The sequence below is a fragment of the Primulina eburnea genome, chromosome 10, assembly GCF_022965805.1.
Source record: "Primulina eburnea isolate SZY01 chromosome 10, ASM2296580v1, whole genome shotgun sequence".
NCBI classification, from domain to species: Eukaryota; Viridiplantae; Streptophyta; class Magnoliopsida; order Lamiales; family Gesneriaceae; genus Primulina; species Primulina eburnea.
This window is the reverse complement of record NC_133110.1, coordinates 6496623-6520847: the sequence shown is the minus strand read 5'-3', so window position 1 is coordinate 6520847 and position 24225 is coordinate 6496623. Positions and strand designations below refer to the sequence as shown.

The 24225-nt window shown below is 34.5% G+C and overlaps 4 protein-coding genes and 1 pseudogene across 8 annotated transcripts; 2 read left to right on the top strand and 3 right to left on the bottom strand.

Annotated features, from left to right (window-relative positions):
* Window positions 1–31: 31 nt before the first annotated feature.
* Window positions 32–2260, bottom strand: LOC140803800 (uncharacterized). Its single transcript, XM_073159673.1, has 2 exons — window positions 2108–2260; window positions 32–1747 (listed from the first exon to the last, which is right to left on the bottom strand). Exon 2 carries the CDS (start codon window positions 645–647, stop codon window positions 192–194), a length of 456 nt encoding a protein of 151 aa, XP_073015774.1. The 5' UTR covers window positions 648–1747; window positions 2108–2260; the 3' UTR covers window positions 32–191.
* Window positions 2261–2736: 476 nt separating this feature from the next.
* On the top strand, window positions 2737–8920 carry LOC140802941 (uncharacterized). Of its 5 annotated transcripts, none has more exons than XM_073158555.1 (8): window positions 2737–2894; window positions 3818–4002; window positions 4742–4847; window positions 6205–6387; window positions 7264–7731; window positions 7819–7902; window positions 8014–8083; window positions 8723–8920. In XM_073158555.1, exons 2-7 carry the CDS (start codon window positions 3937–3939, stop codon window positions 8073–8075), a joined length of 969 nt encoding a protein of 322 aa, XP_073014656.1. In that variant the 5' UTR covers window positions 2737–2894; window positions 3818–3936; the 3' UTR covers window positions 8076–8083; window positions 8723–8920. The 5 variants fall into 5 exon arrangements, with proteins under 5 accessions (XP_073014656.1, XP_073014654.1, XP_073014657.1 ...); XM_073158553.1 differs by having other exon boundaries at window positions 8011–8083; window positions 8723–8918; XM_073158556.1 differs by lacking the exon at window positions 8723–8920 and adding an exon at window positions 8256–8466 and having other exon boundaries at window positions 3818–3984; window positions 8011–8083.
* A 3576-nt stretch (window positions 8921–12496) lies between these two features.
* Window positions 12497–14098, top strand: LOC140802940 (uncharacterized protein At5g39865-like). The gene has a single exon (XM_073158550.1). It carries the CDS (start codon window positions 12741–12743, stop codon window positions 13845–13847), a length of 1107 nt encoding a protein of 368 aa, XP_073014651.1. The 5' UTR covers window positions 12497–12740; the 3' UTR covers window positions 13848–14098.
* A 155-nt stretch (window positions 14099–14253) lies between these two features.
* On the bottom strand, window positions 14254–15421 carry LOC140803744 (uncharacterized; annotated as a pseudogene).
* A 5967-nt stretch (window positions 15422–21388) lies between these two features.
* Window positions 21389–23977, bottom strand: LOC140802939 (BTB/POZ domain and ankyrin repeat-containing protein NBCL-like). Its single transcript, XM_073158549.1, is given in 3 exon segments — window positions 21389–21565; window positions 21567–22511; window positions 23266–23977. Coding segments are annotated over 3 exon segments (1470 nt in total). The 5' UTR covers window positions 23731–23977; the 3' UTR covers window positions 21389–21505.
* Window positions 23978–24225: the final 248 nt, after the last annotated feature.

Here is a 24225-nt window from a genome sequence, read left to right as displayed (position 1 = left end):
CACTTGATATTAATGTTTTGGAACCAGTAATATTAACTTGGGTGAGTATGTACAATTGTTGGGAAAAAAACAAAAAACAGTGCTACCTATATGGACAACAGCATTACGCACCATTGCACCCAAGACATATTGGTGAAAACCAACAACAAAAAAGTTTCAAAACTAATTAACTTTAGTCCAAGATCCAACTTTCAGCCAGTGCAGTTGAGAGCACTTTTCGGCCCTTTGTAGCACTTGATTTCCACCGACTCCCTTCCAACCAGTGCCGGTACAACGTGCTCATTTGCACCATCATTATCCGCGTTTGTATTCACTTTCTGCCCGTCAAGCTCAGTATCCATCTTAGGCTTCATACCCTTCTGTTGTAGTGATGTTGAATCTCCATTCATGTTGGCAGAGAGTAGTCCATTACCAGCAGTAGGCTCAACAATTTCTTCAAGATTACCTGTTGCTGGAGGCGTAGGTGATGGGAAGCCGAAGCTGACATCTTCATGGCTTTTGAGATCCTGCTCATCGTCCGAAGAAATTACTATGATCTCTATTTCAGCTTCATCATCACTTGGTGAAATCTCGATAACACTTGGGAATACAGCTTTGTATGTGCTATTCACGGACTCCTCAGATGAGACATCTAAATCTCGAGACATTTTCCCTTTCAACTACCTTTTTTTTGTTTACAAAATGCTTTGAAGTCCGAGTACAAATGGAAGGAATTAAATAGAAGTGATTCATGTATTTATGACAATACACCTACTACCAATATTGCAACTCCAGCTAATCTGTTCCTCATTGCTGAGTTGACAACTAAATTAATTGTAATGTCCCATCTCTATTGGAACAATGATAAAAATTAAATACAGTGAAAAATCAAGAGGAGAAGCATTCAATTCTCTTATATACATGTATCAATTGTTTGGGTGTGGAGAAGTTAAAAAATGACCCACCACCTGAACACAACACAGCACCAAATATTTCGTACTATATGTTACTTATGAAATCAACCAATAGACAGCGACGGTAATGACAAATGCAAACATTGTACGATAATTCGATGAAGTAAACAAGTAGCACAAATAATGTTACAAAGTCATTGGATTCCCACTGATCTGCTTGCATTGTTTTGTAAATACAAAATGTGAAATCAAACAACTCATCGTCGTAACTAACCTTGCATCATTCTACTTGAAAATGAATGACACAACGTACATGTACAAGTAGCAGAGATCGTACAAATATTTTTAATTATCTTACTTTGACAAAATAACACACAACAGTAAGAAAAAGAGGAACACACTTACGAAACAACATGTGCACCCGAAACAGCAACAAATAGCAACTGATGAAATAGTCATGGGCTTTGGGACCATTTTGTCAATGTCTCCGGATGCTTCTTTGCCGTCAGTGGCCTGTACAACAAATTCTTTTGTGGGGGCGATTGATTCTTTCTTTCTTGGGTAACAATCTTGACTAAATGAATGTTCCTCCGTTGAGGGAACTTTCTGATTGAGACATGTTTTCTTCGTACCACTGCAAGAGCCAGTAGTATATTCCATTGACTTGCTATTTTCCCGTATGACCTTGCTTCCTTGATACTGGTCATACCAGATGAATTTGTTTCGATGGTTAAGAGCTGCCGGACATATGTAGTAAAATTCACCCGGACGAGTGGATCGATCACCAGCTTTACGTAATATCATCAACCCATTGCCACACTCACAGTCAGGAGTAAGCTTTGTCTCCATAACCACTAAAGAGTTGAACACATTAACTCACATTACAGAGAAAAACCTTTTACAAAATTAAACATAACTTATTATAGACATGAAATCAGTAGTTTCTTCAGAAATCTACCTATGTACAAGAACAATAATTAGGTTTTACAACAAAACAATTTAAAGGTTACATACGGTATCAAATTACAGCTATGAGTGATGGTATGTTGGCGATTGATCGGGGCGTAATGAAATTATGCAACATTACGACAGTAACATATAAACGGACTAAGACGAGGAAGAAAGGGAAACTGAATCTAAACTGAAATTTTGGGTCTCATTTCAAGCAATTAGCATAGTAGAGTAATCTGGTCAAAATAATTGTGTTCACTCACCGTTTTCAGCCGAGGAGATGCTTGTGTTTGTACACAGAAGCGTGTGGCGTAAAGAAGAAGCCGTATGTACAGTACTGTGTGATGAGAAAAATGATTTAAGCAGGGGAACGAAAGCATCGAATGTAAGAAGTTGTAGTAAAGAGGAAAGGGCATTTTGGGTATTCACAATTGTGTTTACCATTCTATTATTGAACTTAGAAGAATACCAAACAGAGTACATTCTTATCCATCTACAATAATAATCCAAAACTTTGACTTTACTTGTAAAGCTTACTAACTATCCTTAATTATACCAACACATAAACCAAACGGTGTCTTAGTATAAAAAGTAATACCTTTTCATGGATGACCCAAATAAGAGATCCGTCTCACACATATGACCCGTGAGACCGTCTCACACAAGTTTTTGCCTATAATTTTTATGTATAATGAAAACGTGACAATTAAGGAAAAAAGTTGTGTGGAAGTTTGTGTTTTGACTAACCGCAGCCATATTTAATATCTAGTTGGCATATGAACTTTTTCCTTAATGGATAACGCCAGGTGATTTTTTTAATGCTAGTGCGTAGGATTTCGTTTGATTGTACGTTGCAAAGAAAGAGTCGTACGTTTGTTTGGGAACAACATATTATTTGCTGGAATTATCATCTTGTGGAAAAATACATTGAAACGCGACCCATTCGAGCAAAGCCCATCACTTCCTCTCCCCGAGAAAATATTCTCTTGCTGTCTTGCAACCGAAATTGCTTTGTGAGGAAAAAAGTGAGAAAACCCCAACAATTTTCAGGTGAATTGAATTTTCCAGCCTGTAAATATTTGTGCTTTCGTGTGTTTGCGAGGGTTTAATCTTTGTTTTTTCCATTCACCGTTTTCTTGATTGTGTGATTTGCATGTGTGATTCTTTTTCTGTTTTTGATGATCTTTTCTTCCTGGATATTATTTTTTTGCGTTATCGTTTACGGGATCATAGCTTAATATTGGGTTTGAATTTTATGGTGGCGGTGTTGAGCTTTTGCCAAGTTCTTGGTGATAATTTTTTCTCAGCTGATTTTAGTTCTAGATGGTGAACCCTTATTTGTAGAATGCGTTCTTATTAGAAAATTTGAATGATCTTCGTATTGTTTATGTGATTCAGGTAAGGGGATAGGTATTGGGAAATGAGTTTTTTTCTTGGTTCGTTTGAATAAATTCACAAAGAGAGAAAAAAGGCGGAAACAACTAAGAAAGAACTTTGAAATATATCCGGGTAAAATTTGAGCATGCGCTAGGAATTAGTTAGAACCAGATGATCTTTACTTTGTTTGAATTCGTTAAGACCTACATTCCGACTGCTACAATAAATAACCAGGATTTCCAGCCGCATTGATATTTTGTCCTTGTAAGCACGAATTAGTTTGTCTTCTTCCTGTTGGTAAAGATCAGTTTTTTTAAGATCTGATTTATGGAGGAGTATGATTGGGTGACATAAGCAAAAACAAGTACACAATACGAACTTAATAAAATATAAAGGGTTTGCAAACCAAGAGTTTTAGGCCATTTTGCTCTTGATTGATACTATGTTATTTATCATTTATACTACAAGGCACAAGCTCGAGCTCATGGGACCTTCCGTCGTGCGTTGTATATTGGCATAGTTGCCCCTTGTTACTATATTGTTATCCAGGGGTTTACTGTACTTGAATCTACTAACATCTTGAATAATGGTTCCAGGCAGTGTAGATTTCACATTTTGATTGATAAACGAAGTCAAAGTTACCGTATTCTGTGGCTGAGCTGTTGTGGCATGATATTTTGGCCTCCTAATTTCATTGTATCGGTGAACTTGCAAAATGTCAAATGGAGATGTTAGAAGAGTCTCAGTACAGGATATACAGCTTGTAAGGTTCTATACATTGGTATATTTTTATTCCATTTGTGATTTTGTTATTTTGGTAAATTGTGCTCATTTTTCGGGGAAGAGATGGATCGATATGTTCAGGCGTCTGCTTTCATTATTTTGTTTAAGATAAGCATGAGCGTGGAAGAAAGTACAATAAAAGACTATGGTTGTAACTCTAGAGTGCATGTTTTTCATTTATTCACCTGAAATTACGGTAAATATTTTCGTGCTGCACTAACAACTATATTGTGATCTAGATAAATTGTTCGGAATTTAGTAATTTTAAAAACATATCTTTATGATATAGGAGTTTCTTAACAAGTGGTAATGAGAACCGAAACTTCTGAAGTTGAGAATGTTCAAGCGTTGGTACACAGAATAATTCATTCCCTTTAATAAGCAGCTGAATTTAGTGCAGGAAGAATCTGAAACATATATTCTGTACTGGAATGTAGAGGAATTGCTTGTGCAGAAAATTTTAATTTGTTTTATCAAGACAATTATTATATGCATAATATATATGAAACAATTTTAGTAGTTACTCAGATATTGTGATGTGGACATAACTGATTATGTAATGGATCACTTGTTTTGGGCTATATAAATTGTTTTGACTAGTTGACTTGTGCCTGCTCTGGTGTGTGATATAGATGGTATTGTCTAGTCAGGTTCGATCATCGAATCTAAAGCTATATTAATTGGTACTAAAAAATGTAATCATTTTCGCAAATCTCTTGTTCTCGCTATGGTAACAGGTTCAAAATCTCATAGAAAGGTGTCTTCAGCTTTACATGAGTCAGGGTGAAGTTGTGAGTACCCTATTACAGCAGGCAAAAATTGAGCCCGGCTTCACTGAACTTGGTAAGTCATTTCCTTTCCTATTGTTATTTTTTTCCTCCTCCAGTTTATGCTTGTTTTTAGGTAGTTGATTTAATGCATTGTGCTTAAGAATCATTCTTACATAAGCTACATCTAGTTATTGGTAAATTTCTTATCATAACGTAATTATTCACCTTAAGGAGACTGGAGTTGCTGAGAAATTTTGAAAAAATGGCCATCTTCTGAATATGTTAAAATATATGACCTTCTGTATGAATATTTTTAAATTTTGAACTGCCCAGACCTACATATTACAATGCTTCATTCTCTACAATTCTTTGCATTCGTCTTCTATCTTCTACAAATCTGCACATTCTCGTCAATGCAACAGTGTTTTACATTGTTGTTAACTCCAGGACATTATAGCTATCCTCGGGTTGGACGAATTATCCGAAGAAGATCGTTTAACTGTAGCAAGAGCGCGAAAAATTGAGCGTTTCTTATCACAAAATCTTTTTTGTAGCAGAAGTATTTATTGGTTCTCCAGGTAAATATGTTGATTTAAAACTATTAGAGGGTTTCAATCAATCCTTTCCATAGAATTAGATGGTCTTCCTGAACAAGCCTTTTATTTGGTAGGTAATATTGATGAAGTTACCACGAAGGCTGTGAACTTACAAATGGAGAGGGAAGAAATGACCTTAAATCTTTGTGACATTTTACAATCGCTTATAAAGTTAAAAGACCTTCACTGATCTCGAGATCATTCAAAGGAATTAAAGTCCAGTACTCCAGGGAAATGAATCAATCTCTCTTTCATTTAAGACTAGTTAGAGCATAAGGATTAGCGCGTACATGGTGGTGATGTGGTCGAAAGTTTCTATATCCCTTAAACCATTCATCATGGTCTAAAACTATCTGGATCCCCCAGCACTGTGATATTACTGTTCTCCGTATCGCAAAGTTTAGGTAACATCTGATGGGCTTGTAACACTTAGTGTTGATCAATGTATTTTATTTCAATAGGCCGCTAGCCCATCTACATGTTCTACTGAGACGAGAAAAACTCAAAGTCAGGGCTTTCACAATAGGGTCTGAGACTTGAAAAGACGAGATCAACCTTCAAATATACTCCTTATAGCAATTCTCATGTCTTAGCAGCAGGAAAGAATGTTTGAGTTTCCGGGCCTTAACTTGTTTCTTGCAAAATATATGACAAACCACAACTTTATTCTATCTAAGGTAGCTTCTCTGGTGATTGAAATACAATTTATTTTGAAATGTTTTTTATTCTTATGTGACATTTGAAGGGGATTTTTGTGTCTTTATTCTTTATACCATTCCATAATTGGAAGTTTAGTGTGTAAGTTTTTGAAATAACTTCTGGGTCATATTCCAGTGTGGCAGAAACTTGAAGCAGAAAATCAGGATTTTTTCAAGGCATATCATATGAGGCTGATAATTAAGGACCAGATATTACAATTCAATCAACTGCTGGAAAGACAAGTTGAACTAATGCGCCAAATATGTTCAACCGGAGCAACTTTTATTCCTCCGTCAAATGGATCTCATATTCAATCAAGTAGGTCTTCTTTTAATCAATAAGTTTGATGTATGATGCACAAATAGTTTAAAACATGGCAAAGTATCACGTCGGATGCTAAGGATACTTAGTAGGAGTGTATCAAATACTTTAATTAGAGTTTTTGAAATCAAAATAGAAATTTTTTTGAAATCAAAATAGAAAAATATGGATTCTGTATTGGATTTGGCTGATGGCCATGTGTTGATTGCTCTGGTTACTTTTAATTTTTAATTTTTTGAGAATTTTAATGTTTTTATTAATTTAATTAAAAATTAGAAATAACTAGAATTGAGGAGCAAAAAAGTTTATACTGAATTCGAATCTATTCACAGTGTATATAACCAAAACCGCAAGTATCTCTCATGAGTCATGATAATTTAGATTTGAAGTCATTGATTACATAGTTGGTGCATAACATAGTAACTAAAAATAGTAATACATATGGACAGTTGGATGTTTGTTTGTTGAATTTTATGTGTCATTTGCTTTTATGTTTGGAGTGTAATATATCTTTATATATGTGAATTTGAATATGCACAATGTTTGTAACTATTGTATTATGTATAGGTTTTAATTTTTATAAAGTACTCAAATTATATTCGAAGTATTATTGCTGGTTTGCTTGGTATTTGTTTATTCCTATGTTTGATCTATACACACATATATGCATATAATACACACACACATGCGCGATCGAGTGCCATGACTGGAGCTAAGGTACTTCCTTTACATGAATGAAATACTTTTTTACTGATAATATACCTTTATATCGGAACTTCAATATTGCTTTGACGAGTAAATATATTTATCAGCAATCATATAACTGTTCTGACTTGAGAAGTAAATTTTGTTTTGCATGAAACAATATTTAAGCATACCAAGCCCCACGACCTACTGGATTATCTATAAAGCCAGAAAACATGCTCCAAGCAATGAGTGTCGTACCTAATGCTTACACTAATGGGGCACATTCCATGCAACAACGCATGCAAGTTGCTGTCAACATGATGGGTGATACTGGAAGGATTGATGTGCCATCAAACACGATGTCAGTTCAGGGTTCAAACACGTTAATGCGAGGCATGAATGGGGGGATAATCAAATCAGAAGTTGGCTATGGAGGTGATTCCCCATATATGTTTGGTTCAGAGAGCAATCTTCTTGAATCTCGTAATGTGATAGGAGAAGGATCTGTGCCTCACTTTGATGGTGTAGAACCCAGTTCACACACTCTGAATGAGACTATATTAGACCCAGAGATGAATACATTTGGATTCTTGGGGCAAATCCCCCGGAACTTCAGTTTATCGGACCTGACAGCTGATTTTTCTAACAGTACGGGTTAGTGTTCTGCAATGGTGAACTCCAATTTTTCTGAGTAGTTGATTTCATGTGTCATGGCTTATATGTTTTACTGAATCTCTGCAGATATACTGGAGAACTATTCGAAATCTCCATTCCTGGGAACCGATGCAAATTTCATGGGCCCTCGTCTCAGGGATGACCAGCAAGGTAATCCTATTCCCCCCTTCCTATTTTCTTTTTTACGATATAGGCATGGTTCCTGAGGAAAGAAAGAAAAAAAGGAAACAAATAAAATAGTTGTGTTTTGGTTTTCAGCGGACATAAGGAGGTTGGACACTATATCAGAGGGTTTAAGCTACCAAGATTTTGGCGGTGAATGATTTTCAAGGTACTCTTCTGAACCATCACTTGTGTAATAGTTCGAATTGTGGCCAAATACCTATCTACCATACTAGTTCATTAACTTCTATTTTTGTGCATATATGAATATGTTCTTTTGCTCTTGCGATTTTGTCGTTGCTGGGGCGAATCCTTGGTTGACTTGAAGTTTTTGTAAATAGGTTTCAAGATTTACTAGAGAAGCATAATGGTTTCAAACTAATTGAAGGCATCATTGATTGGTGTGTGAGTTCATAGGATTAAGTAAGAAAGTAGCTAAAGCTTGTACATGTGTATCAGTTTCTTTTCTTGCATTAGGATCCTCCTACACTCTGATTCTTGGCATCGTCTACTATACTCAGTGTTACCCTTTATGAAGTTAGTTTGCGAGCATCTGCTACATCCACAGTTACACTTTCTGTTATACTAATTGAATTAATCACATCTGATCCCACTCAGCAATCAAACATTTCATCAACTTAAATAAACTATGAACCCTGGAAATATCCTCATATAGACATAAAAACCAAACCTAGTTTTAATCAATGATAATGTTGGAAATTGATTGGACTTGAATTTGCTCACTAATTTAAGTGGGTTTGTATACTTCGCATCACTACAAGAAGTTGAGGAGCCTTGCTTTATACAGAAATGGAGCAAAGATAGTTTGAAGTGTGTTGTTGATGAGAGAAATGGTTTAATTAGCACATACATGGAATGACCCCGTAGTGTCGATCAAATTGGCGCATTGCATGTGCCCGCAAGCAGAACCCGTAGATCGTGGTCGGAATCAAGGAGTCTTGCTCTTCGTATGGAAATACGACCATGATGGTTTGGAGTTACCGAGTGACTTGATAGTGTTAAAATATTCAACATGGATTACACCAAGTTTTTGAATGAAGTGACTACAAATTGTGGGGTTTTTTTTAAAACTAATTTAAATTTTAAATTTTTTTTCAAAAATAACGTGAAAAAAAAAACATTTACAAAACTACGGCAAACCGCGCTTATGAAGCGCGGACGCTGCACACGTGGAGCAGCGTCCGCGCCTTGTAAGCGCGGAGCATGCTCCAGGTTGGAGCGTCCGTGCCTTGTAAGAACAGACAGTGGTTTATTTGCGACGGTTTTTCCAATCCGTCGCTATTAGCGACAGATTAAAAAACCGTCGCTACCACACCGTCGCATCTAGCGACGGTTAAACAAAACCTTTCAAACCGTCGCCGATTCAAACTTTGCGACGGTTTTGTTACAACCGTCGCTATATTGTTGAATCAACAACAATTTTTTTTTGTGTGCAATCGGTCTATTCGATTACCGACCGAACCGATTCAAAATTTGCAAGCTTATGAATAACGCGCATAAATGCAAGCCGCAGATATTACTATCCGCAGCGTGCTTTTAATGCACGTCGTTATTTCTCTCAAGTGCATCTGTATGTGCGCAGATATCATAAATAACAAGAAATATTGAATAAAAAATATCAATAAAAAATATAAATATCGAAGATAAAATAATGAATATATATATATATATATACGATTTTGTTACCCTGCACATCATGTGTGCATTGTATCATGTGCACCGCCTACGTGGCAGTGCATGATTGGTCAGTCATTTTTTTTTAATGAATTAACCGATTTTTTTAAAATTTCTAAACCGAACTACCGAATTAACCGAACCGAATTTTCGAATTAGTCCGGTCGGTCGGTTAATTCGGTTTAACCGAAATTTTGCACTTCGAACAATATTAACAGCGCACATATGGGTGCATTTGACAGAAATAACGACGTGAATTAAAAGCACGTTGTAGATAGTAATATCCGCAGCTTGCATTTATGTGTGTTGTTCATAAGCTTGCAAATTTTTGAATCGATTCGGTCGGTAACCGAATAGATTGATTGCACACAAGAAATATGGTTGATTCAACACCATATAGCGACGGTTGATACAAAACCGTCGCAAATGTTGAATCGTTGACGTAACCGTCGCTATTTGCGACGGTGTAATAGCGACGGTTTTGGTATCCGTCGCTCATAGCGACGGATTTCAAAAACCGTCGCGTATAAACCACCGTCTGTTCTTACAATGCACGGACGCTCCAACCTGGAGCATACTCCGCGCCTTGTAAGCGCGGACGCTGCTCCACGTGTGCAGCGTCCGCGCTTCATAAGCGCGGTTTGCCGTAGTTTTGTAAATGTTTTTTTTTCCACGTTATTTTTGAAAAAAAAATTAAAATTTAAATTAGTTTTAAAAAAAACCCCAAATTGTGTGGATGATTGAATGAATAATGAATATCCATTAATAATTACTCCGAGGATCATTGAGTTGCGATTGGATGGATCGATTTCATTCACATTGAGGGGGGGGTGTCGATCCAACGGCTCGGATTTTTCCGAGTCAATTTTTTTTTTTTTTTTTACAGGGAGGTGAGCCCGGATCACTCATGTGGAGGGATCCGGGCCGTTCATTGCTCGTGAAGGCAGTGCTGGCACGGGCAGAGTGAAACAAACCGGGGGAGGCGCCTGCTAAGGATGTGGACCTTCATAAACAGAACAATTTATAATAATCGAGTCTAAAAATGTGCATTTATTCACGAATGAGCAGTATGACTCTTGAAAACGATAAAGAAGTCTCCATTCCATTCCATTCCATTCTATTCTATTCCATCTAGCACGTGTACTTCGAATAATCTAAAGTTAACATTAATAAATAATGAAAAACTCCGATGTTGATGTGTAACAATTGTATCTGTTAGAAAAATAATTGATACGTGACGTTTAGGTTGTTGTATGATTTAAAGTATTTGAGTTTCACTATTACAATCAACTATAATTTTTGATAAATGATAAGTTCTCAATTCTATATTAATATCAGAATCAAAGTAACATGTTCGATTATCATAAATGACAAAAAATTAGTTATTATGAAGATGATTGTTGAATTACAACACAATTACAGAGCTCTCATGCTTTTTTTTTAATTTTTTTTATCATATTATCCCTTCTTGGTACATTTTCTCTACGCCATAATCATTAGTATATTTGACTATTTTCGAAATAATTGATCGAATGTACTTGAAAAGAAAACTCATAATTGATATCTTTAACTTTTATATTTGACTATTTTCGAAATAATTGATCGAATGTGCTTGAAAAGAAAACTCATAATTGATATCTTTAACTTTTTTCACACCGATTTTCAATCTTCATCTTTGATCTAGAAAGCATATTATCAGGAAAAATAAAATCGATCATAGGTCAAATAATTGTCTTCGCCATGTTATGGGCATGGCGAATGACGTTGCACACTTGTTAACTTCTTTTGCTATTTATTTTCTTTACCTTTTGTGTGGAAGATTGTGGATTTTCTCATTTGATGAGTAAAGATTTTTTTTTGGCTATGAATATAATTATAATTTTTCTTGTCCAAAAAAAAATTTGTCTTCACCATAACTCGTGCAAAAAGTATATCCTACCATTATAACATTTACCCAATTAACTTCGAAGTCAACATAATCAATATATTATGAATTTGCAGATTTTTTCTCGGCATATATTTGTTTATATTATTTGTTTGATTATTTAATTACATATAAGAATAAACATAATATATATTTTATGCATTAGACTTTAATAATTTAATTGTACGCATTCTAAATTTATCATATATTAAAATTATTTATAAGATTATGTTTCAAACAAACGAAAAACATATTAGCTTGACAATACTATGTAAAATATATGAATAAAAAAAAGGTCAAATATAATCAACCAAACTAAGGATCCCACATCCACTAATAGGACGATCGGATGAATTTAAAACCATTTAGTTGTAACTTTCAATCAACATGGACCTTTTAAAAAGTGAGAGCAAGTTTTTCAGAGTATTTTGAGTTAGTCTCTTGTAAAAAGGTTTCACGAATCTTTATCTATGAGACGAGTCAACCCTACCGATATTCACAATAAAAAATAATACTCTCACATAAAAAGTAATACTTCTTAATGGATGACCCAAATAAGATATCCGTCTTATAAAATACGACATGTGAGACCGTCTCACACAAGTTTTTTTCGAGTATTTTTGGTTAAGTATTTTTGACTTTTGTAATTTTGGTAATCTTTAAATCTGATTTTTTTTTTTAGTTTAGTCTTTGGATTTGATGTTTATTTGACATTAATAGAAATTATTAAAATTACAAAATATTAAAAGATATATGAGATTAAAATTTGACAACATATATATATGTATATATATATATATATATATATATAAACACAAATGTAATTTTTTATAATTTTAAATATATTATTTCTTTGACAAATAAATATTTTTAAATTTATAAATATTATTTCGAGAATTTTTCATTCGATGAATTTATCGCAGTAATCAATCGACACAGGTTGATGACTGAATCCTGCATTAAATCTCGTTTCCTCTTCCCCCCTGTCCCCACGCACCGACAACCCCTCCCACCAAACGTTTCTCACCGTGGCCTCCAAATATCTCTACAAAATCCCAACTACATAGTTGACTAAAATTGCAGAAAATTTAATGAAACACAGAGAGACTCAACAATCGTAGTTGTGATCGTGATCTGCGGAAACAAAGGCGTTAGCTTTCATTTTCTTTGTCTCATTGTTTTGTAAGTCCGATTCTTGATCTTTATAATGGGCTGCACAGCTTCTTGTCCAAGTAATTTCGTAACTCAAAGCAAGAATCCCTCCTCCAATTGTTCTCCAACTCATTGGAATTCGCAGTCTGTTTCTCCTTATCACTCATTTTCGGAGCCTTCTGCTACTCCTGTTTCGAGGACCCTATCTCTTCCCACCCCTTTAATCCATCATCCACCCTTGAGGGAAGGAGATTCCAATCACTTTGTTTCACTCACCTCCACTACTTATGGATCTCTGGTGCTCATTAACCCGCCGGACCCCATTTTCAAAGGCCAAGATTTTGATCATCCAGTGGTCCCGACCAAAAAGGTTCAAGATTTTGGAAATTCTGAGGACCCTCTTTCTCCAGATTCGGTTATCAATACGTGGGAGCTAATGGAAGGCCTTGATGAAGAGGAGTTTGATTTTCACATGGTGGGCTACCCCATAAATCCAGGTAAAGCAGAGGTGGATGACACTGAAATATTGAGTTCCTATGAATTTGTTGAGGAACCGAAATATAAGCCTTTGTGGAAGCATTTATCCGATGAATCATTGCTGTCAAAAATCGAGTCTGATGATGGATTATCCAGTTGTGGAAATGGCATGTCAAAGCCAGAAAAGGTTGACTCTTTAGTTAGTGATGAATCTTGTGATTTATCTGGTCCCGAGGACAGGATTGTGTTGTATTATACTAGCTTGAGGGGCATTAGGAAGACTTATGAGGATTGTTGTATGGTTCGAGCGATCTTGAGTGGCTTTCGAGTGTGTGTAGATGAAAGGGATATTTCGATGGATTGTTCATATAGGAAGGAGTTGCAGGACGCATTGAAAGGGAAGGCGGTGGTGGGATTGCCACAAGTATTTGTTAAAGGGGATCACATTGGCGGGGCTGAGGAGATTAAGCAGCTCAATGAAACGGGAGAATTGGCTAAGCTTTTGAAAGGTTTTCCAGTTATGAATTGGGGTCTTGTGTGCGAGAGTTGTGGGGATGTGAGGTTTGTGCCTTGCTCGAATTGCAACGGGAGCCGGAAGGTTTATGATGATGAAGAAGGGAGTTTGAGTAGGTGCCCCGAGTGCAATGAGAATGGATTGACTCGGTGCCCGTTTTGTTGCCTTTGAGTTCAATTGCTCACAAATTTACACAATTTCTTTGGCAATTGTTTGTGATTATATACCTCTACGAGAGGTTGCTGTGTTTGTGTATAATTGTTCAAAATATTAACGTTGTGTAGCTGTGGCTGTTCTTTTTTCCGGATTATCATTTTGATTATATTAATCAATAAAGACTGCATGAAATCAAGCAATATGTAAATGCTACCTGTTGTTTCATCTACTCTCTCGTGTTAATAGATGATCGATTCATTTGCGCATCGTTCGCTGCTTTCTTGGCTATGAAGTCACTGTCCTTGTTTCGTGCAAACCTGAGTTTAATGCCCCCCCCCACCCCTTTACTATAGGACTTGCAAATATGAAATTCTTGAATCATTTCTTCGTCATTCTGACTAGATTTCCTTGTTACTCGGTGTGTATTATTACCATTTCTTCTACCTCTGTTTTAAGGGCTTGAACATGGTGAAACTTAATGTTCTTTCTCGTTTCTAGGCTTCATTTAATACTATCGTCAAATAACTAACAGGAAATCTTAGTCTGGATTCGGATGGATATATCACATTCATGTGTTGCTCCTACATGAATTATGTGCAGGATCATACATAAAACGGTGTAGACACATACATATAAAGTCTTTCTCCAAGTACATCATAAGTTATAACATGAACCAAAGTATATGTAAATTGATGCACTCATTCAATTTGAGACGAGCCAACTTTTCGAATCCTCAAATAAACAGTAAAAGTAAAAATCTTCTACACCTCACCGTCTTCACTCGAAGCCCTCTTGAATTCTTCAACAACTTCATCTCTCAAAAGTTCCACGCCCTTTTCTTTAGCAGTTCGGTAAGCAGACCACGATCTTGAATACGCGGAAAAAGCCTCCAGGTCCATCAACTTCTCCGAATCAAACCGAAATGGCCCATTGTTCTCGAGTCCATCCGCAGCCACAAATGGAAACTCGATAGTTTCATACTTATGGTCCCCCAGTTTCGGTTCCCAGAACGGTTCCGAATCAATGCTGTAGAACCTTTCGAACACCGAGTCCACGCTCGGATTAACTTCAGGCACGGTGTAACACCATGCCGGCAATTACTCCAATCGGGTTTTTGAGAGTCCATTTGACTTGTTTGTAGAATGTGAGAGATCAAACCAGTGCATGGCCTGAGCTGTTGTTACTAAAACAGCACTTCATTGAGATCCGGCCTGGGAATCGAACATGTTTGGAGAAGTACATTTGTATGTTATATATGTTTGGGAGGTTGGGTGCGAATTCTAGTTGTTTTGGGCTTATGTCTGTTGCTATCACCTTCTTGTAAATGTTAGCTAGCTGTGTTGAATGAAGCAGTCTTAATTATAAATAAGATGGGTATTAGAGAACGATATCAGCTGTGTTGTTTTCATTTTCTGATGAATTTTAAATTCTTGTTTTATAAAACAAGAATTTAAAATTCATCAGAAAATGAATTTTTCGAAGCAAAACAGACAGATTTCTCTGATTAGGAATTGATCCAGAAGCAGTACAAATTCACACATTAAACTTGGTCGCTTCCGGTGCCGACATCCCAAGCAAGAATATGCCATGCTGACGCAAATTTAATACCGCTCGAGTTAATTTTTTTTAACAAAATACAAAATAATAATATTTTTAAATATGAGTTAAATACAAATTGAATTAAAATCTCAAAATAAAAAAAAAAGTTTAAAATAGAATAGAAGGTGGACGGACATACATGTAATGTAACTCCACCCTAATATTACGGGTTGATTTCATCCTACATGTAGCTACACTACTCATTGATAGAATCAAAAGCTCAAATTTAACCACATATACATGGGGTCCACTAGTTTTTTTAAAATCAGATATGTGTATGAATCTTGTCCATCCAAACCATGTGGGGACACTGTCCCCACATGTATCATCAACTTAACCACCCTTACAGTCGACTCAGAAAAAAACATAGAATTTTTTGTAATTAAATAGCATATCTTTAATTATATTATCTTTATTAAATTTTATCAAATTTATATAAAAATAGTAATAAATTTATCTTAGTAATAGATAAGTTATTGAAAACTTCTTAAATGCGTCATACGTCATATACTTTAATTTGTCTTTTTGAAAAAAATATGTCATATATTTCGATATAATTACATGAATTAATTACTTTTAAATAAATAATTAAAGAGTTAATAATAATTTATTTTATGTTAATTATACCGATACTGTAGAAATAGTGTTTCCAATCAAATGAAGTATGATTAGAAATATAAATATTTTTAACAACTGATAATGAAATTATTGTACTAATGTTTTAAAATTGATCAAAGACTCAAAAGATCAATGGTAAGATATACACTTACTTTCAATATATAATTTATTGCATTATACACTTTTTTTTCATAGTTTTTTGGGGGTAATCTTATTTTTACAGTTATTATAATTTATAAAATAAATAAAACTAATTATTCAATTACTTCAATTTATAAATAGATAGTTGATTGAGTAATATTAGAGTATGTCTCTTTTGAGATAGTTTTACATATTTAAATTAATGAAACGTGTCAGCTCACTTCATATTTATCGTGAAAACTAATATTTTTACCATAAAAAATAATATTTTTCATGGATTAAGTCGGAGATCTGTTTCAAAAATTGAGTTATGAAATAATCTTATATGAGTTTTTATGTTAAAAATAATAATTATTCTAAACAAACTAACAAGTAACTTTCTATTAATAGTATAATAAAATTTGAAATAGATGAGCAGGAGATAAGTTTGTTTTTGGTTCAAAATTATATTTTTTTAATGCAAAGCTTACGCTAAAATATGATATGGATCGGGATGACCGTAATCAGCTAAAATGAAATGAGTCGTCAATAAAAAAATAGTGAATCGATTTTTATTTTCTTATCATTATTCTACATAACTTGGTACGAATGATAAAACATTAAAATTCATTTTAAAAAAATGATTATATGTATTTTGATTTATCATCTACAATATCCATAATTTATCATCTCATTCACGAATCAAACGGTAAATCGTGAAAATTTATATAATATCAAAATTAATTTACACGTAATTTGATCAAAATATCTAGTACTTCACATAAGACTTGGTAGTCATTTTTAAGATGAAAGAATATAAAGTTGTTCAATGTATGTCAGGGCTGCTTAAATTTATATTAATTATTAATGTAATAAAATAATATATGCTATTGCCAGCCAGTTCTCATTTGTTTTTAGGCAAAAACTTGTGTGAGACGATCTCACGGGTCGTATTCGTGAGACGGATCTCTTATTTGGGTTATCCATAAAAAAATATTATTTTTTATGCTAAGAGTATCACTTTTTATTATAAAATATGTGTAGGATTGACCCGTCTCACAGATTAAAATCCGTGAGACGGTCTCACATGAGACCCACTCTTGTTTTTATCGTAGTTTTACATGAAATATGTCGCTAAAACATTTTTAAACGAACAAATTATTAAAGCCTACTCTAATCTAGTGTTGCCCTATGCATATATGTCGACAAGCTTTTATATATTGCTACAAAACTTATGGCCAAACAAATATTTTAAAATTAATTAATCATCTCTCTTTCTAATTATTCTAATTTCCTTTAATCCCTTTTTCCATTGAAAGGGTTTTCGAAAAACAAAACAGAATAATGAGTGATGCTTGATCGAGACGTATTAAATTTTATCAAAATATCACCCCTGCCACTCCATCATCTATCGAAATTGTCAAGTCGTGTATTTTTTTTATGACGATGGAACCTGAAGTCACTATATTTCGACGAACACAGAATAAAACTCTCGGGATATCGCAGTAACCTATGGATCACACTCATCACGTGATTAACCGTAATGGACAAGCTCTGTGTGAAATACTCATCCGAAAAATGTTGGTTAAATCACTTATTTTGGGTTATGGAAACGTAAAACCCTAATTTGTAGATGAAATATTCAAACTTTTGATGGTAAATAATATATCTTTAGCTAGAACTTGAACCAAACTTTGGGAATATATTTAAATCTTTCGGAAAGCTTTTAAAACAATTTCATTTAGCTCTAAAAAAAATAGCCTAGAATCTTGGAAAGCAACGGGAGTAGGGTTGTTGGGTTTTCTTCTTTCTTTCACGTGCGGGGCGGGAATGATTCGTGGGGGACGGGTTTTCTCTGCTTTAATTCTTTTTTTTTCTTCCTCTTAATTACTTTTTTTAATGGTTTTCTACAAAGCTTTTTCAATGAGGATATCAATGGATTAAGATAATTTAAGAAAAATTAATTATAATTATGGTTCATTTTTTTACTTCATTAAATATAAATTTAATTTTTTTTTAACTTTTTACTTCATCAAAACCACTCTTTCAAAATAAAATGTTACAAAAAATTATAAGTGAAGCTCGTATTTTTTAAATTGTGAAATAAAAAAAATAATGTTTTACTTCATCGGTGTTATTACAGAAGTTGATTGATATATAGTAATTCATAATTAATAATCGTCGAAGTAACTAGTGATGAAATAAAAATAAAAAATTCTATTGACATGACACCAAATTATAAAGAGTGAGTCTCATGTGAGACCGTCTTACGGATATTAATCTGTGAGACGGGTCAACCCTACCCATATTCACAATAAAAAGTAATACTCTTAGCATAAAAAATTATATTTTTTCATGGATGATCCAAATAAGAGATCCGTCTCATAAATTCGACCCGTGAGACCGTCTCACACAAGTTTTTGTCAATTATAAAAACACTCTAAAATTTTGTGGTTGCCCCGTCAGTTCAGAATCTGTTGGCCACTCTCTTCTCAAGTGGCGAAATCATTTTAAATAATAATTAGATTAAGCCCACACTAATCTACTCTATAAACCTACGAGTCGACAACCTTTTAATTTAATTAAAGACAGAAAAATAAAGATTAGTACAATATCTTTTAAGGATCTTATCAGTTTCTATAATAATAATTTTTCACTAAACAGTGTGCCAATAGTGACACAAATGGAGGAATCAAAAGGCAAACGTGCACTACAACAGATGCATAAACTTCTCAGGTAGAGATTACCTACCATTCACATCTTGATTTTAATTTTTTTTAAAATTAAATATCATATTCTTAAGTTTTTTTTATTGGTCGAACGGCCATAATTTATGCATTGCCTCATGTGGGGAGACCGAGAATGAATTAACAATGGTTTTTTTTACAAAAAAAAAAAAAATAGTTGACAGTACAGTTTGTTATAGTTGAATATTGAACCTGATATATGTCTTCTAAATTTAGAATTTTGGTATCTGATGATTTATAAGTCAAACATTTACATATATTATCTTCCCTGACATTGTTTTAGTTATCGATCGATATATAACTGAAATTTCTTCCCAAATAATTGATTGATGAAATCATACTCATGGATATGGATGGAAAAAAATAGCAAAAGTTTTGGTATACCGAGGTTTCATATCAAAAAATTCGGTATTCCAAAAATTTCGGTACGATAACGATATAAAATTTGAAAGTTTTTAGTATATACCGAAATATATATATATATATATATATATATATATATATATATATTATTTCTAAATAATAAATTTAAAATATATAAAACAACCGATAATGTATCGAAATATAGGTATACCGCAAAAATTTGGTCTAATTGTTATGCTAATAAAACATACAGAAAGTTTCGGCACGATATTGGTATATATTTTCTTATTCCGTAATTTTTAGTACTGTATATAAGTTTCGATACTGTACGATCACTTTTACTTTATGATCTTAAGAATTTTTTAATTTTTTATACGAATATATAATATATATATTCTTTTTAAAAAACATGAGATCTTAGTTACACGATCAAACATTAAAAAGAACGTGTAAGGTCCAAAAATGAATCCCAAACACTGCACAAAGACATCTTTAGTTAAAATTATATGAGTCCATAAATTTACACACACAGAAACACATACATAGATCAATGTTTTTTCGAACATGAAAATTGTCGAAGACATTTTTACACACAAGATTTCCGTAACATTTTTAATGTGCTATTTAACGTATTTTCCACAAAAGTTTCATTCTATAAATGAAAAACATTATTCATTCAAAAAATTTACGATGTTCGAGCTATTTACACGCATTATTATTATTATTTTAATTCACGAGTAATTTACATTAAAATGCATAAAATTTGAAGCTGAAATTTAATTTCTCAAGGAAATACACATGATATGATACAAATGACCGAATTAAATTACTTTCATGCATTACAATATACGATTATAATGAAAAAACACTTCATCTAAATTTAATATTCTAATTTAACATGCTTTTTTTATAGACTCGGGCGAACCCGCAGAAAATGGTATTGCATTGGGTAAACCTCGAATATATGCAGTATCTTGCAAACCACACGTGATGTAAACCTACATAAGATTGCAGACAAACTCAAACAAAGAAGATTTTTGAGGGATTTGAGCAATTGAGACCAAGAAAGTGGTCACATTCAATGCTGCCAATCAAAATTCTTATTTATACATACACTAAGAAATATACAAAATATAAATAGTAAATGGAAAAGACAACTCATGTCCATGTACCTTCTAGTTTATTTCTCATTAAAAGATAAAAAAGAAAACTTCCCAATAAACTTCCAAAAGACCCCATTATCCCATTACCCTACCAGCACAAGAAACCAAAGTTACCATTCTTGAATACATTTTTATGCACAAATAAATAGTTTCAGACAAAATATGTTCTTTTACATAAATATATGCATTGGCAATTAAATAGCACTGGTTTTTAATTTATCATATGACGTGATGCGTAAAATATATTGCCAAACAAATTCAATGCAAATAACAAGTATGTGTTTGTGTGTGTATATATACATGTATTGGAAGATCTTAAATTTTAACATTTTAAATGCTTGTAGATATTCCAAATCTGAACTTCCCCTTTAGATTTCTGTCGATTTATAATCAAATTCATCAAAATGTTCGAAGTGTCTATTTTTGGGAAATAACATGAGAGTTGGTTTCATTACTTCATTCACATCACACCATTTCTTTGAATAGATCGAATGTCAGCAAAGTGGAAAATTAACTTTTGAAGTATTGAAATCAATTTTAAGGCTCATCTTGAACTACGTCTCAAGTTCATTATAGAAAAATTGCGCATCCAATGGATGAGTGACACCTCATCGGTGCTCACAAAGGTGTGCACGGTAGGTGTGCAAGATATCAAAATTGTATATATAATATATATAGATATATATATACATATATTATAACATCAAACTACCTACGCAAATGAACTTCTTCAAAAATAAAATAAAATTTGCAACAAGAAAAAATGAATAGAGGCCGAGAAGGTATTGAGAAGATTGACCTGTGTCCGCTCCATCATCACAGCGATAAGGTTAAAAAAAAACCTTCGATAATACTCTTGTCCTATCCCACAAAACCCCCCGCAGATAAGTAAAAGAACGAGCTATGAATCTGTAACCTTGCATGAAACCCTCGAAATAATGACAACAAATTAATTATTTTCATGAATTTTGAACCACCATTAATTTTCAAGATCCCAGCTTATATTTCAAAATATGATAATATATAAATATTGATAGAGAAGGAATATGTTTACTTAGTCGAGTTAATACTGATCGTGGGAGTGATGATGGTGTTGGTGTTGGTGGTGATACATTCGATTCATGGCCTACTCTGTGGCTGCTGCTTTCTTCTCCTTCGCTCAATTTTCCGACACCCATTTGGGCTCCAAGATTTAGATAGACTATTCTTGAATCGAGATTCAGGCCGCTTCCCGCCACTGACATGTTGGCCGCGCCGCCGCTGCTTGCACTACTGGCATGTTCGTCACCCATCGGTGGATATATGGAGGCGGTGGCTGTTGAAGGTGGCGCGTTTCCATTCCCTTCTTCTCTCGAAATCACCATTGCAGCTGATTGTACTAGTTCGAGACACAGCCGTAACTTATTCGGCTCGATGTGCGCTAGCCCTGGGACAGCTCCTTTAAACAAGAAATCAGACGTTAGGGTTCGAAGCACATCTAACGGAGTAATCCCGTCTACAGTTCGGACATTGGGATCCGCATGGTGGTCCAGGAGCACCGCCACCATGTCCGGCGAAACCATTTCTGCGGCGACATGAAGTGGGGTTTTCCCGGCTGGACCAGCGGGATAGTTTACATCGGCTGCACCGAGTTCGAGTAAAGCTTTCACTACTTCTCTGCTGCAATTCTCAACTGCGTAATGCAAAGCTAATGCTTCGTCGAGATTGAGACCTTCTCCCATTACCATAAGTTTAACAAGTTCCACGTCGGAGGAGTCAAGGGCCCGGCGCATTCGTCTTATTTTTTGCTCCTCGAGGTCGGCAGCTCCGCCACCGAGGTCGTGGTGGTGCGGGTGGTGATGGGGTATTAGAGAACGGCGGGCAAGGGAGGATTTAAGGCGAAGCTCTTCGATCTTGGCCACAACATCGACTGAGAGATGTTTACCTAAGATTTCCGGAGGGAGGCCTGAATTTGCCACTAAATGCGAGCAAGTAGTCCAAAGTTGATGCATTTCTTGTTTTCTTGAAGCAATTAACACTTTCATTACGTCTTCAATGGATGCCTTCCCCACCATGATTGTCAACTGTTTCTGCAAATTGATCAAAAAACTTAGTATTAAATTGTTGAAATGAAATTAATTGGCTCATTAATAATAGTTTGATACTATCTATAGGGCATATATGTGAAATAGCTAAGCCCTTGAGTGCAAATATATGGGAAGATTTTAAAATTAATTTCATTTTAATTTCAAAAGAAAATTAGGAAAGTTGGGTTTTAGGGATCACTGTGGAAGACAAGACTAGTGATCAAAGAGACAGAACTTTAAAATTTTCAAAAAGTAATGTTACATGAAATCAAGACGAAGACTTATCAATACACCTTTGCTAAAAATAACAAGAAGCTCAGTGGAAGAACTCAACGTTGAATACATGTTTTGTGAGCTCAAAATATGAAAAATAAAATGGATAGAACCCACTTTTGCAGCAGACTATAGATGCTGCATACCAAAAATTACTACAGGAATAAATAATAAAAAAAGAAGAAAACTAATCACAAGAATGAGCAAAAGAACTAGATTTCTTTTAGATCATTAAAAGAAACCCCACCTCTGATTCATGAAAAGAAAATTTTATGACTATGATCGATTAAGCTCATTCAATCATTCCGTATTGACCAACATAACCTGGAAAAATACGATCCAAGTTTTTAAAACCAAAATTGTTATACATTTGTCTCAAAATTAGAACCCACAAACAAAAAGAGAATAAAATAATCAAACAACAAACTGACTATTTTTTTTAAAAAAAAATGAAAGTCAGACACCAAGATCAAAATATGGAAACCTGAGTGAGCAAAGCAAGCTGTTCCACACCAAAAGATCTAGCGGCTGCGAGAGTGTCAAGGGCAAGATCAACGGCGGAGGTGCAATGCGTATGCCAGCAACCCCTCTCCCCACAATTAGGCCTCGGCTCATGTTTCTGAGGAACAATCGAGACTTGCCCACTGTACAAGAACTGAAGCATCAGCAAGAAAACTTCATAGCCAACTGAGTTCACTGGTATCACATGAATACTAGGCCCTCTAGGCGACCCACTTCCCGGGCCCATCCTTATCGGGTCTAAGCCCGTCTGGGAGTCTGGCCCGCAAAAGAATTTCCTGAAAAACAAGCTCCTGGCTGCTAAGATGCACCTGTGCGCATGGACTAAACGACCCTCTACGCTGAAAGTTACATCGCTGAAAGCCTGGCCGTTGATCAGCAGATTCAGGTAGTCTAGGGACAGAGATCTTAAGGAGTCTTCGGGGGTCATTGCGATACACTGTTTTCTCCTGTAAAAAGGTCGATATACTTTTCGAAGGAAAATATTTCTCCGTGAAGAATTGAGAAAGAAGCTAAAATCCTGAAGGTGGATTCATTCCATCATTTAATTTGATATGTTCCTTCAATCGATGATGATGATGACGATCAACTGTTTGCTATTTGTTTGTGATAAATTATTTTCTCAAAAGTAAAACCTGAGGAGAGAGAGAGAGAGAGAGGTGTAATATAAATGGATAATATGGTCGGCTGAGATTAAATTTTAAAGGGGATGGAATATTTATTTTGGGGATATAAAATAATAATATGGGATTAATAATCTGTAAAATGGAGATAAATTTTCATGGGATCCATTATTGCGGACCAGAACCTAATCCCAATTGATTAATTATCTCGTTCCTAATTTATGTCTGTGCGTTGGAATATACTTAGACATAGTTTGGTACATAGGATAAATGAGACATTGATAAATAATTCTCTTTATCCT